The following is a 14,457-nucleotide window of genomic DNA, read 5'->3' on the forward strand; positions in this document are numbered from 1 at the left end:
ACAAAGCAAATTAAGGTAAACAATATTAAAGGGGATATACTGACATGACAAAAATAATAACGGTGAATATCCTGACTCTTTGGGAAACACTGCTTTAGACACAGCCTGTTCACTGCTGAGTCAAATGGAACTACCTCGATGTAGACATTATACTTCATTACTCATGCCCTTACTATGCTACCTTTTTTTTTTAATCTGACAGTTATTCAGTATTATTGGTTCTTATCAGGAATGACTTGCCTACTTACTTTCAGAGCTTAAACCTAAAATTTTTTTTTGAACAGACTATGGTTAAATTATGGTCTTTTTTATTCTCAGTCCCTCTGTTTCTAGCATATATTCCTTAGTTCATTCTTCTCTATAATTTTACTAGATGTATTTCTTGACCAGATCGCCTTGGAATTCCAAATATGTAACATATTCAGTGCCCACCTCAGAGCCCTCATCCCAAGAATCCACTGAGCAGAGACCTGGGAAGCTTACTCACCTGTGGCATGCTCCCGCAGACCCACATCAAAGGCAAGTTTATCTGTCTGGGATCTTGATGTAGTCAAACATGTCAGATACTGTGAAAGGAGAGCAGAAGTCAGACTTCCACTGGGTCTTCATCACCACTAGCTAGCTTCCATTTCATTTCAGCAATTAGCTACCGCTCCTTGGCAAGGTCACAGGTGCCGCGCTTTTGCAGACAACTTTTACAGCACGTTTAAAACTCCAGACGTTCTTATCTGATGCCCCAGTTGTTTAATTTATAGGTCCATATGTTTTAGAGATAAATGTGAAATAAAGATGCTTTAGTTCAGAGATTCCTGAGTAGCTTTTAAATGGGGAGCAAAATAAATGGGACATAAATGACCAACAATGGAAAAGCTAGATAAATGTTATTTCACAGAAAAGTATGTTACTAAGAGTATTTATCGCAATGCTTAATAACATGGAGCACAGTTTATGATACACTGAACTGAAAAGTAATATGCAAAAACACTTGCATAGTTACATGTAAATGCCTAGAAATCATACTGAGAGGATTTACACCAAAATAACAGAAGTTGTCTTTAGATGGGGGTAGGGGCAGGAAGCCATGGATGATTGCTTCACTTCTATTTATTTTCTAATTTTGAATTTTCTCACGGGATTTATAACTTTTATAATGCTTATTTTTCTGATTATAAAAATACATGTGCAAGTGGAACCTCAAAATGACTTTTAATAATGGCCACAGTGGCACATCCCCAAGTGGGAGGAAGGAACGTACTTGGGATATACTTTGTGCTTGTACTTCTTTTGTTTGTTTGTTTGTTTGTTTGTTTTCATTTTCAATTCTCTTTATATACAGAAGATCAGTTTAGTATATATTAAGTAAAGATTTCAACAGTTTGCACCCACATAGCAACACAAGTGAAAAATACTGTTTGAGTACTAGTTATAGCATTAAATCTCAATGTACAGCACAATTAAGGACAGAGATCCTACATGAGGAGTAAGTGCACAGTGACTCCTGTTGTTGACTTAACAAATTGACACTCTTGTTTATGGCATCAGTAATCACCCTAGGCTCTTGTCATGAGTTGCCAAGGCTATGGAAGCCTTTTCAGTTCACCTACTCTGATCATATTTAGACAAGGTCGTAGTCAAAGTGGAAGTTCTCTCCTCCCTTCAGAGAAAGGTACCTCCTTCTTTGATGACCTGTTCTTTCCACTGGGATCTCACTCGCAGAGATCTGTCATTTTTTTTTTTTTTTTTTTTGCCAGAGTGTCTTGGCTTTCCATGCCTGAAATACTCTCATGGGCTTTTCAGCCGGATCCGCATGCCTTAAGGGCTGATTCTGAGGCCAGAGTTATGCTTGTACTTCTAAAGCCTGTAAGAGACAGAAAATCACTGCCTTCTACAGAATCCTAAGTCACAGGCCTTATTCTCAGAGCTGCTCTTAGGAGGAACTAGCCAGAGGGAGCTGATGGGACTCTCTAGGAGGGGCTAACTTCATGATGAATAACATAAGCCTTCACATTTCTACCAGGATGCTAGCTTGAGTTTTCGAAGCCAGGAGCAGTATGCTATTTAAAGTTTTGTTTACCCAATTTAAGGAGAAAAAGAGAAGTGTTGGGTTTTATGAATCTTAGCGGAAGCAGCAGAATCAGAAAGATAAATGATCATCTCTCAAAACCAGGGAATAAAGTACCCCCCTACCAACCCCAATTAAAATATCCCCATCTCTCACTCATACAAACTTCTATTTGGTCATTTTTGCTTTGTCTTTTGCCATGAATGACTACAACAGATGTGTATTCAAGCTGAAAAGGTCAACTTCTTACCAGTACTCAGAAAAAAAAAAATGCTGCAATAAATAAATTATTTAAGAGGCAGCTGCTGATCCTGCTGCCAACTTGATAGTTTAAGCTTTGAGAAGAATTTGCTTCATGTTGCAGGTGTAAATGTGTGAAAATAAAGTCTTGAATTAATGCATCCATTTTCCAGTAGGGCTAGAGAAAGAAGATAAATCTCCCTTACACTGACAGCAAGTTTGGGGGACACACTCAGGCATGGAGAGTAAATGCTACATAGAGTGGCACTTACTATACTTGAGGGAGATCATGATAGTCTTAATACTCCTTGCCAGAGATCTGCAGTATCAGTATTTTACAAGCTCTATTTATTTAGAACTCATGAGTTGGCTTCAAGTTACATTGTGTTATCATCATTATGGTTAATTCTGTTTCTAGGAACCTGATTAGCAGTAGCCTGATCAGGTTTCTACGGCTGTTATCTTTCTCCTGCCTCTGGATTAACAGAGTACCTTCTAATGCTTCCAGAATTGAAGGCAACACATGTAAATCCATTTCTTTTAGCTAGGTAAAAGAGGAGAAATATCAGAAAAACCCCATTTGCTTAATTTTTCTCTTCTAAGCTGGTTATCCTTGTATATTAAAGAAATCAGTTACTCCATGGCCCATTGGATCATTCCTAAATTTGACAAATATTTATTGGGCATCTAGTATGTCAAATGCTGTCGATGGCATAGTCAGAGTTAGTGAAATTTAAAAATGACATGGTTCTTTTCCTCTTGGAGAGGAGAGTGTGTCAGACACTAGTCAAACACAAACATAATTGAATCTGAGGTAATCATGAAGGAAATGCTAAAACAAAACTGCCATATAATTCATTCCCGGACTGGAGCTAACCTGGCATTGTTGGTTTCCTGTATTCCTCCCCTCTCCTTCACCTTTGGCCTCCTCCTTAAACGGGGAAGCAGAAATGCAGATGCACTTACCATTCCGCTGAAAGAGTGGCGCAGAAGAATGGCGTGGCCATAGAGCAGAGTCCTGTGGCCCCCTCCTTGTGCTGCCTGTGGGAACGAAGGTGGGGGAGGGAGAGTGTCAGCACACATCAGATGAGGCTTCCCTGACAGCAAAGCAGCACGAGAATTCTGGGAGACAGACTACAAGGAAAAGACCCACGGCAAAGCTCCCAAGGAATTCATTCTAGAAGCAAGTGGCCGGCCGATGGGCAGGAGACTCAGGACCACAGCCATGCAACATCCTTGGGAGAGGGCATGGAGGACAAACCTCTCCTCAGAGACGGCCCTGCCCAGGATCAGCAGAAACAGGGCTGCTCCACCAGAGAAGCACGTGAATGATATAGGTACTGCTTACCTTCCTTTGAAACTTCGCAGGAGCGTTCAGAGTGAGAGAGAGAAACACACGTGATGTAACTACAGCCTAGCGACAGAGAGGCTGCACGGCGGGCAGATGAACCATCACCCTCTGCACCCTTTCAGACATTCTACCTTCTGCCCACTCACTTCACTGGGTCCTTTTAACACAGATCTCACCAATGAGAGATGACGCTAAGACTTGGGACTTTAAAATGCTAACTAGAAAGAGACCCTTCAGCTGAGAGACCTCCTGGGTGTCTTCTCTGCCTCCCAGGCACCTCCACTCTGTTTGCTCAGTGGCTACTCAAACAGTGGGCAAAGGAGGCCTGAAAGGGAGCCACTTGTGTCTGCTCCTTACTTCTCCCCTTAATTGGTTTCACACATCACTGTGCTGAACTAAGTATCACAGACATGGGACAAAACTGTAATCCATTCTAGTTGTAGGTGAGTAGGTAGCCTGGAAAACCACAATCTACAGAAAGTTCTAGAATTTTCTATCATGAATGTTTTTATCCTCTTACCTAAGTCTTTCCTCCTCGTGCTAACCTGTCCTGGGATAGTCCAAGTTTTTTGCTCATACACCCATTTGGGGAACAAATATTTGAGCATAGGCCCTCCCTTCTACAAATGTGCACAAAACGATGACACACAGACTGAGATAGGAATTGATTACATGAGAGAAATTATAATACTTTCCTTCTATGCTTCAAAGGCATCTTTTATGGAGTCCATTTTAGGTAGAGCTCTAGACTGGCAGCCAAAAGGCTGTCTGAGATTTTGCTCCTGTCCCACGTCTACCCTCTAGTCACAGCAAAGAGCAATGCAGAGGAAGGGAAATCAGGTGATATTTTCAGTAATTTTATTTCAACTCTATTTGGATTAACAGAATCACTCTATCAAAGAGATGGGTTCTCATGTCACACAACAAGCCTAAAGGAAAAAGATAAATGTTGTAATTAAATATAAATATAAACATGGCTGTGCTTCCCCCACCCCCCACAGCTATGGATATATGTAACTGTTCTCTAGACTAATACTGTGTCAGAATTATAGTGCTCTTCATAATGTTTCCAATTTTCTTGAAATCATTTGCACTAATGTTGATTTCTATGTTTATAAATGTGTCAACAGCTCATGTTAAAATTAGACATACTAAATAATTTTCACATCTTTTCAGAATAACTGAAATTGTCCCGATACACTTCTGTTATTACAAGTTAAATGATGACTCCTGATGGCTTATATTCCCAACTCAGTCCTACGTGTCAAGTTAAATGACTGAATTGTGTTGCCTGTTGTTAACCATGGATCACAGTTTCCTCCAGGCAGAAGTCAAGATTCAACAGTTGCCAAGAGGTGGGCATTGCAATAGAGCAGGTTAAGTGCTCCTTAGGTTGCCTGCATCCCATATTAGAGTGCCTGGTTCAAGTCCTGGCTACTCTGAACCAGCATTCCAGCGAATGAGCCTGGGAGGTAGCATATGATGATGGCCAACGTGCTTAGGTTCATGGCACCCACATGGAAGAACTGGATGATTTCTGGCTTCAGACTATCCTAATCCCAATTATTCTGAGTATTTGGGGAGTGGACTAGCAGATGGAAGAGCCCTCATTCCCTTCTGACTGTTTTACTCTTAAATCTTAAAAAAAAATTAGTTGCTGACCTCAAAAGCAGTACTGAAGAACTTGTGCTCCTCTCCTTCTCTGGCACCACTGAGACCTCATGTCCCTTATTGATGGCATGACCACAAAATCAGAGGACTTAAGTGCCTCACTCGGATTGCATGTGAAGTCCCTGTGCAGAACCTAGCATCCTCTCTGTGGGCATTCACACCCCAAATTCTCCCTTCTCGAAGGCAGTGGTTCTCAAAAACAGCTGTACATCACAATCACCTGAACTCCAGGTCCACACTGCTTCATGAGGCCTGAAAATGTGTAATTCTAACCAGTCCCAAGTGTCACTGATGCTGCTGGTCCAGGGACCACACTTTAGAAACCGTGGCCGAAGAGAATAATCCCCTTCAATGCTAGAATGGCACAGAGCCTTTCCTGCAGAGCCTCGGACCACTGTCGTCATGGTGCTGACTCTCTCTGGGTGCACAGCACTTGTTAGGTGCTTTACATACCATCAGAGCCATCCTCAACTTCTTAAGGTAGAGTGACTGCCCTCATCTTGCATGTAAGGGATATGATGTTCAAAGAGGGTATCTTGCCTTATTTTTTAAAAAAGATTTATTGTCTTTATTTGAAAGAGTTACAGAGAGAGGGACAGAGAGAGAGCAAAGACAGAGTTCAATCTTGCATCAGCTACTTCACTCCCCAAATGGCTGCGACAGCCAGAGCTGTGCAATGCTGAAGCCAGGAGCTTCCTCCTGGGCTTCCCAAGTGGATTTCTGGGACCCAGGCACTTGAGCCATTCCCTTGCCTTTTCCCAGGCCATTAGGAGGAAGTCTGATTGGAAGTGGAGCAGCCATGACACAAACCAGAGCCTATAGGGAATGCTGGCATCACAGGGGATGGATTTACCCTTTAAACAATGCTGGGCTTGCCTTATGTTTCACAGCTAATGTGGTGATGGTAGCATTTGAAATTGGGGTTAACATTACAGCCTGAGCTTATTTGCTTCTAAGTTTTATAGCATCCTCATTTACCTAACATATGCAAAATCAGTGTACAAAGCACAGGTAAGAATCCAATAGAAGATACTGCCTCAGCTTCTTCAGAGAGATGAACTGATATAGCTTGGACTTAATGACCTCCAATCACATGACAGCAGGCTAAGTGTTATACAGGAATCACCTCATTTTATCGTCTTCATTAGCACTTCAGAATGACTATATTAATCATCCCCTTTTTAGAGCTGTGCAAACTGGGGCTTGGAGAGATTAATTACCCTGCTAAAAACCATATAGGTTCAAATGTAAAGTCAAGATTTAACAAAGACAAAGACACTTAACCATATGCTACACTATCTCTATTTCTGTGTTTTGGTAGGTGAGATAAGTCTAGTGTATCATAAAAATCAAGTTGCAAATCAGAACAGTATATCCACTAAAAGAAGTGAAGATAAAGAGTATTGAAAAGCACTCAGGTCAAAGAGGGTATTCTAAGAAATAATTAAAAGGATATACCAGAATATTCTGGTAGGACCGCTGACAAGGATGAAGGTAGTTCAGAGAGTTTGTGAAGGGGTGGGTATTCAGCCTGGCCGTTAAGTTAAGGTGCTGTGTCTCACACCAGAGCACCCAAGTTTGACACCCAGCTCCGGCTCCTTATTCTAGCTTCCTGCTGATGTAGACCCTGGGAGACAGTGCTCATGGCTCAAGTGATTGGGTTTCCACCACCTAGATGGGAGACCTGGGTTGGGTTTCTGTGCCCTGCCTCAGTCATTGTGGGCATTTGGGGCATGGGCCAAAAGGAGAAAGCTTTCTGTCAATCTGTCTTTCTGCCTCTCCAAAATTAATTTTGAAGTTTGGGGAATATGTTTAAAAGATGTTTATTTTGGTATAAAAACTATTTGAAATCCATTTATGGTTTTTTCATAACACACATTCTTCATGAACTTTTTGAAGACTGCCCATATGCTTCAATTTCAAATTATCTTTGGCATCAAAACAAACCTGTACTTTAATTTCATTTTCTATAGACATTTAAAGTACTCATATTGTTGCTAAGAAAAGTGGAGAACTTGAAGTGTATGTGGGAACCTGCAGACCATTCATCGTAGTGTTGGAGTCAGTGAAAGAAACAGTTGGAAACAAGCTAGGATGTAGTACTGGGCAGTCCGAGCAAGCAGGGCTAAGACTGTTGGGCTCAGAGGGTGGACTTTATTCTATGGCTGACAGGACACTGGAGTCGGCTTTTGAAAGAGGAGTGTCACTGTTAAAGCTGTACCTTAGAAAGGGAGCCCAAACGGAAGGGCCAAGCCATAGGGGCAGAAGAGACCTTTCATTCTGTTTCCATGACTGCATGAGGAGGGGGTGAGTTGACCCATAGTCCTGGAGTCATTCTTACTGCTCTCTTCCTCTCAAACCCCACAGTCAGTCCAAAGCATCTTCTCGTGACACCTTCAAAACACAGTCTGTATCCAACTGCTCAGCGCCCTGCTGCTGCCAGTCTAGTACACTCTGTGGCCTGGACGATCATAACTGTGCTCCCCGCTCTGCCCCTTCTCCTCTGACAGCCCGAGCTGACACGGCAGTCATTGCCCTTCTTTTAAAACTGGAGGTCACTGCACTACTTTCCTGCTCAAAACCAACAATGGCTTCCTGTAACACTTAGTACAAAGTCCTCTCTCCAGGTCCTGCATCAGGAATTGGTAATTTTTCTCCATAAAAGGCAAGACAGCAAATAGTGTAGGCTTTTCAGGCCAAATATGATCTCTGTCATATAATCCTCTATTTTAAACAACCTCAAAATTTTAAAATCATTCTTACATGGCAGGCTGTAGGCATGGTTTAGGCTGTAGGCTGGGTTTAGCCTGAAAGCTGTAGCTTGCCAATCTCTACCCTATAGGTAGAGATTCCTCAAACTCTGACTAACAACAGCATGTTCTCTTACTCCCTCTGCTCCGGAATTAGTCTTCCTCTGTTTTTCAGACACGCGTACTACCACCACAGGGCTTTTATGCAAATGTGTCCCTCTGGTTGGAGAGCTCTTCTTTCCATATCCTTAGGACTAATTTCCACTATTCATTCAATTCTCTTATCATTAGAGAAGCATTCACCAATCACCCATTCTGTAAGAATACTCTTACACTGACTTTTTTTGTTTTACTGCTTTTTACTTGGTATTTAACTGATATGAAATCATGTTATTTTTAAAGACATATTTACCTTTCTCACCCCAGGAACACAAGCCCCATGGACACAGGGTCTTCGTTGTATGCACTGACATATCACTGTCATTTTTATCAGTGCATAGAACATAGGTGGTATACATGAGCTAACGCTTGAAGGAACAAATAACTGGAGGAGGTGTTCCTTTTGTCTCCATCTAACAGATGGGAAAGAGGAGTTATAGAGAATTTAAGACACTTTCCCATGGCTGGCTTCTAATCAGTGAGGCTGGGGTTGAATTTGGGTCTTACTACAAATTCTATTAACTCTTTTCACTGTTTGATATTAATTCTGGAACAGCATTTCGGGAAGGATATATGATACACAGAGGACTGTGTGGACTTCCTCATCAGGAGGTCTAGACCTGAATACCAAGACTTCCTAAGGATGAAGTCCTGTCCTTGCCATGAGTGACCTCGGCTGTCACCACTGACAGAGGAGACCATCTGGGACTCTCAGGACGGGAGCAGGCCAGGGAGCAGGTGGTGAAAGGCTCTGATGTCATATCCAGAGGGAAAATGCTTCACTAGATCACTAGTTCAATAATATCACCTATCATTTCAACATGGATTTCTGTGACAGACACTTCTTTTGGTGGTTCTTAGATGACACTAACTATCAGTAGGATAAACCAGATTCAGCAAACAGGGGAAGGGGGGAGGCAATTCTGCTTCTCTCCAGCCACCCACAAATGCTTTAAAACGTTAGGGTTTCAGATCACAAGGATGGCTTAGAGATCTAAGTTGCACTTTGAGAATCCAAGGGTCTAAGTAATATTCCCAGGCTCCAGGCTGAAAGTAATAGAAGGGAGAAGCTTCAGTGGCCATGTTCCTGGGAGGACTTGCAGGGTATACTGTGGGGAGCAACTCGGACTGGACTGAGTTACTGGAATTAAGACTTATTCTATGCATCTGCTCCCCCACAATATGGCGCTGGGAGAGGAGAAAAACAGCTTCTACACAGCTGCCTCCAGTTCAACCAATAAACTGTAGGACTTGCTCCTGATTGGAGGAGAGCAGCGTACTCGGCGTTTGGGCAGCCGAGTTGGGATTGGCGGAAGAGGACTATAAAGGAGGAGAGAGACAACATGCACCAGGAACATCTAAGAGGAACATCTAAGAGGAACACCTGTGCAGCCCCCGAGAGAGCTGGCCGGTGGTGTGCCGCTCCCCCGCGGAAGTGGGGAATGTGGCAGGGGGAACCGCCCTTCCACGGAGGTGGAAGGGTTGGTAGCCAACCCGGGAAGAACCAGCAGCAAACCCGGGGAGGGCCGAGCAGACGAAAGAACAGCGCAGGGTCCTGTGTCGTTCTTCCACGAAGACGGGGAGCGACAGTATACTGCCGTAGGCTGCACATGAATGTGTGTGCTACAGTTCTCTTTCCACATGCCACATCTATTCCATCCTTTAGGATATCCAAGAAAGAGGTCTTTCTATCTAGAGGGCCATGCAAAAACATTTCCTGAACATGCTGGGGCCCCCTGGCATTATCCAGGAGGTTTGCACTTCTTTTGATACAAGTGATGATGAAATAATAATGCTGCTTTATACAGTAAAAACAGGCCGGCGCCGTGGCTCAGCAGGCTAATCCTCTGCCTTGCGGCGCTGGCACACCGGGTTCTAGTCCTGGTCGGGGCACCGGATTCTGTCCCGGTTGCCCCTCTTCCAGGCCAGCTCTCTGTTGTGGGCCGGGAAGGCAGTGGAGGATGGCCCAAGTGCTTGGGCCCTGCACCCCATGGGAGACCAGGAGAAGCACCTGGCTCCTGCCTTTGGATAGGCGCGGTGTGCCGGCCGCAGCGCGCTGGCCGCGGTGGCCATTGGAGGATGAACCAACGGCAAAGGAAGACCTTTCTCTGTCTCTCTCTCTCACTGTCCACTCTGCCTGTCCAAAAAATTTGCTATTGCAAAAACAAAATTAAGTCACCTGATGTACTCAATTAGGAAACATGATGAGTGTACTCATGATAGCTACAAAGTACTAAGTGTTTAGGAACACGTGGAGGTGAATGGAACCCGTAAAGCAAAAGTCAAAAAACTTTACTGTATAAAATAAAACTTGATTTGATGAAATGGAAAGATGTACCCAGTTACAGAAAGAGAATAGGCATGTGTGTAAATGCTTGCTTTCCTAAATTTAACTTCCAAATTTAACATGATTTTCATTGAAATACCAATGGAATATTTAGGAACTCAACAAAATTGCTAATAATGATTAATCTGAAAATATAAACAATACAAAATTTTTATGTTGAAAAGGAACCAAGAGTTGACTCTGGGAGTGATTCAAAGGAATAATACAGCACAATATAGACAGTCCATACACAGATCTGACTCTATAAGGATGTGACATATGATTATGCATATTTTTCAGTACAGCAGGAGACAGGCATGGTCTTGAAGCATACATCTCTGTGATATGAACAGCATTCTGTAAGATCCACAGAAAACATAAAGGGATGGATTCTGGGTGAATAACATGAAGGCACTTCAAAAGTTCATGGCAAATGGAACAGATAAGTTTATTTTTGTAGAAAACATCTTGAAACTGTACATGTTAGGGGTCTTCATAAATTTCATGGAAATTGTACTTTATGAGAAATCTATGGATGGATTTAAAAAATTCTGTACCATAAACTTTTTGAAGGTTGCTTTTAGAGTTACATATTTTAAAATTAAGTTCTAGAACTACATGGAATAGAACACATAGTCTACATCATTTAGAGATCCTCTATTTATCCATCCTTTGAAGTAATAGACTCATTTGTAGAAAATAAAACAAAGGCCAGCGCTGCAGCTCAATAGGCTAATCCTCCGCCTGTGGCACAGGTACCCCGGGTTCTAGTCCCTGTCAGGGTGCCAGATTCTGTCCCAGTTGCTCCTCCTCCAGTCCAGCTCTCTGCTGTGGCCCAGGAGTGCAGTGGAGGATGGCTCAAGTGCTTGGGCCCTGCACCCCATGGGAGACCAGGAGAAACACCTGGCTCCTGGTTTCAGATCAGTGCCATGCGCTGGCTGCAACGCCAGCTGCAGTGACCATTGTGGGGTGAACCAATGGAAAAGGAAGACCTTTTTCTCTGTCTCTCTCTCTCTCACTGTCCACTCTGCCTGTCAAAAAAATAAATAAACAGATACAATCATACCAAAATAACTGAACTTCAGAACAACGGTGCTATGGTTGTAGTATGGGTTGTTCCTAGCAAAACTCACAGTTGAGTCTGGGTTCCAAATGCAACAGTGTTGAGAGATAGTAAGTGGGTCACCACAGGGGCCCCACCCTTAACAAAGAAATTAATGTGGAGTGGGTTAATTATAAAGTAAGTTTTGCTTCTTCCCCTAGTTCTCTTGGTTTCTCTCTCGCACATGGTCTGCTTGCCCTTTCACATTTCTAACACAGATGGAGCAGCATGTGGCCCTCAATAGAAATCAAGAAGATGCTGGTGCTATATCAGCCGCCTGAACTGTGAGCCCAAATAAACAGCTTTTCTTTATAAATAACCCAGCTTTTCTTTATAAATAACCAGTCTTTGCTACAGCAACAGAAACTAGGTAAGACGAATGGAAACACTGACATTTAGTAGAAAGGGTTAAACAGCTCACTGAAATGTATGAAAAGAACAAGCCTCAAACAAAGAAGTTAGGCAAAGGATATGAATAAATAATTCAATCAGAATAAAGTTAATACATATGGAAAATATTTCATTTCTTCAAGTAATAAGAGGAATGACAATTAAAGCAATCTTGAGGTATCATTTGACATCTATGAAATTTGCAAAAATGAGGGAAAACTTAATGTCAGTGTTGCAATTGAGCTGATGTGATCTTATGCAAGGTGGCATTGAGTACAACTGTTTTGCAAAGCAATATGGCAATATATAAAGAAGAACCATAAAGAAGTCCATAACCTTTGCTATAGTAATTCTACGACTGGGCATCATTCAAGAGAAGCAGAAAAGTATGCACAAAGTTGTGATAAGAGCATTATAATCGGTGCAACGAAACACATAGCCTGGAAAGAACCTGAATATCCAATAGCAAATATTGTCTAGTAAATCATGGGGCTTCTTCAGGATGTTCTGTTCCGTAGCTATTAAGGAAGGCAATTACAGAGACTATGTGGAAGCAGAAATATGTTGATGATATGCTACTGTGAAAAAAGTAGAATACAAAATGCTTGAGACTACTTTATATGTACAAATGACAAGGAAACCTATAAAAATGAAATAGGCACTTATTTGGTTGCAGAGCCACTGTACTTTTTCCTTTTCCGAGTTTTTCTTTTACACCATTACCACATCATCATTTTAATAAAAGCATACATATCAAGGGGACAACAACATGCTGCCTGTGTTTAAAAGAATTGAATACTACTGCAGTGTTTCTGTTCAATCTAGTCGCTTGGCAGGCATCTGGAGTAGCAGTTATGATGCTGGGTGGGATACCAACAGCACAGTGGGTTCAAGTCCCAGCTCTGCTTCCAATTACAGGTTCATGCTCATGTGTGCCCTGAGAGACCACGTGGGAGACTTGGATTGAGTTCATGGCTCCGGCTTTGGCCTGGTCCAGCCCTGGCTGTTGTGGGCATTGGGTATGGGGGTGGCAGGGTGGGTAAACCAGTAGATAAGAAAGTGTTCATTCTTTTTGTGTCCCTCCCTGTTTATCTGGAAGAAAAACAAAATCATTTAAGTTTCTTGGGAATGCAACTGACTTGTCAGGGTTCTTGATAAATTACCCATATGAAGGATGGATGGGGACAGTGATCTAGCAGGCTTGTTTTCAGATACTGATTCCAGACTCAAGCCCTGCAGTGATGTTACCTGCAAACTTCAGAGAAGCAGGCTTCATTCAGGACCTCTCAGTGCCTCCTTATGGGTCCCTCAGGTTCAGCATCCCTCAGCTCAGGCTCAGCTACAGACTGCACCAGGAAAGATCTCTTACCACAGTAGTTCACTGTGACTGCCGTTTGTGCATACTCCACTCGTATCTGGGGGTTTGGTTCTACACAAATTACTCTCTGCTTCTCTCTGTGGCCTCCCTCAGCCTTCGAATCTCAAGTCTACCCTTCCCTTATCCAGTAAGCCAGACCATCACCACTCCCTGGCCAAACACTCAAGGCCCCACTCTCAAATGATCCACTTTTCTCAGAGGGCTGGCAGCTGGGATAGACGAGACTGTTCTGTGTCAAACACCAAAGGAAATGATCGACAGAGAGAAAAGACATCTGACAGAAAAGAGAATTGCAAATCACCTATCTGACAAAGGATTAATATCCCAAATATATCAGCAACTTAAACAAAAAACACCCAATCCAATTAAGAAGTGGCAAAGGACTTCAATAGGTATTTCCCAAAAGCAGAAATACAACTGGCCAACCAATGCATAAAACATACTCAACAGCACATCAAGGGAAATGCAAATTCAAACCACAGTGAGATATCACCTCACCGCTGTCAGAATAGCTAAAATCCAAAACACCTGGAATGAGGAATGCTGGCGAGGACGTGGACAAAGGGGAATACTTAGACACTGTTTTGGGGATGTCAATTAGTCCAGCACCTGTGGGAAACAGTGTGGAGAGTTCTTAAAAAACTAGAAACAGACTTGCCAAAAGCTGGAGCAATCCCACTACTGGGTATATACCCAGTGTACACATAATATATCATGTTTATAGCAGCACTGTTCACAATAGCGAAAATTTGGACTCAACCAAGGTGTCCATCATCAGATGAAGAAAATATGGTGCATATATACACAATGGAATATTATTCAGCTATAAATTAAAATGAAATTCTACCACTTGAAACAAAATGGACACAACTGGGGGGCATGGATATTGAGTGAAATAAGCCAGACCCAGAAAAACAAATATTAGGTGTTCTCCCTTATCTGTGGAACTAAAATTAAAGAAAAAAGAAATGTCTGCTGCAAATATAGTTTTATAAAACTTTCTTTTATACCTTTGTCAAACCAATGGT

The 14,457-nt window shown here is 42.4% G+C and overlaps 1 protein-coding gene across 10 annotated transcripts in view; it reads right to left on the reverse strand.

The window, feature by feature from the left end:
* RYR3 (ryanodine receptor 3) overlaps window positions 1-14,457 on the reverse strand; it is a 582,715-nt gene that overhangs the window by 335,413 nt on the left and 232,845 nt on the right. For all 10 annotated transcript variants that reach the window (XR_016217200.1, XM_089309149.1, XM_070053265.2 and 7 more), the window contains 2 exon segments: window positions 3,269-3,343; window positions 488-566 (listed from right to left, as the gene is read on the reverse strand). Coding sequence is in view for 9 of the 10 variants with exons in the window: in XM_089309149.1 (XP_089165275.1) it covers window positions 488-566; window positions 3,269-3,343 (154 nt within the window). In the remaining variant the exon portion in view is untranslated.

The sequence above is a fragment of the Oryctolagus cuniculus genome, chromosome 12 (genome assembly GCF_051225735.1).
Source record: "Oryctolagus cuniculus isolate XC-2025 breed Fujian yellow rabbit chromosome 12, ASM5122573v1, whole genome shotgun sequence".
Classification (NCBI taxonomy): Eukaryota; Metazoa; Chordata; class Mammalia; order Lagomorpha; family Leporidae; genus Oryctolagus; species Oryctolagus cuniculus.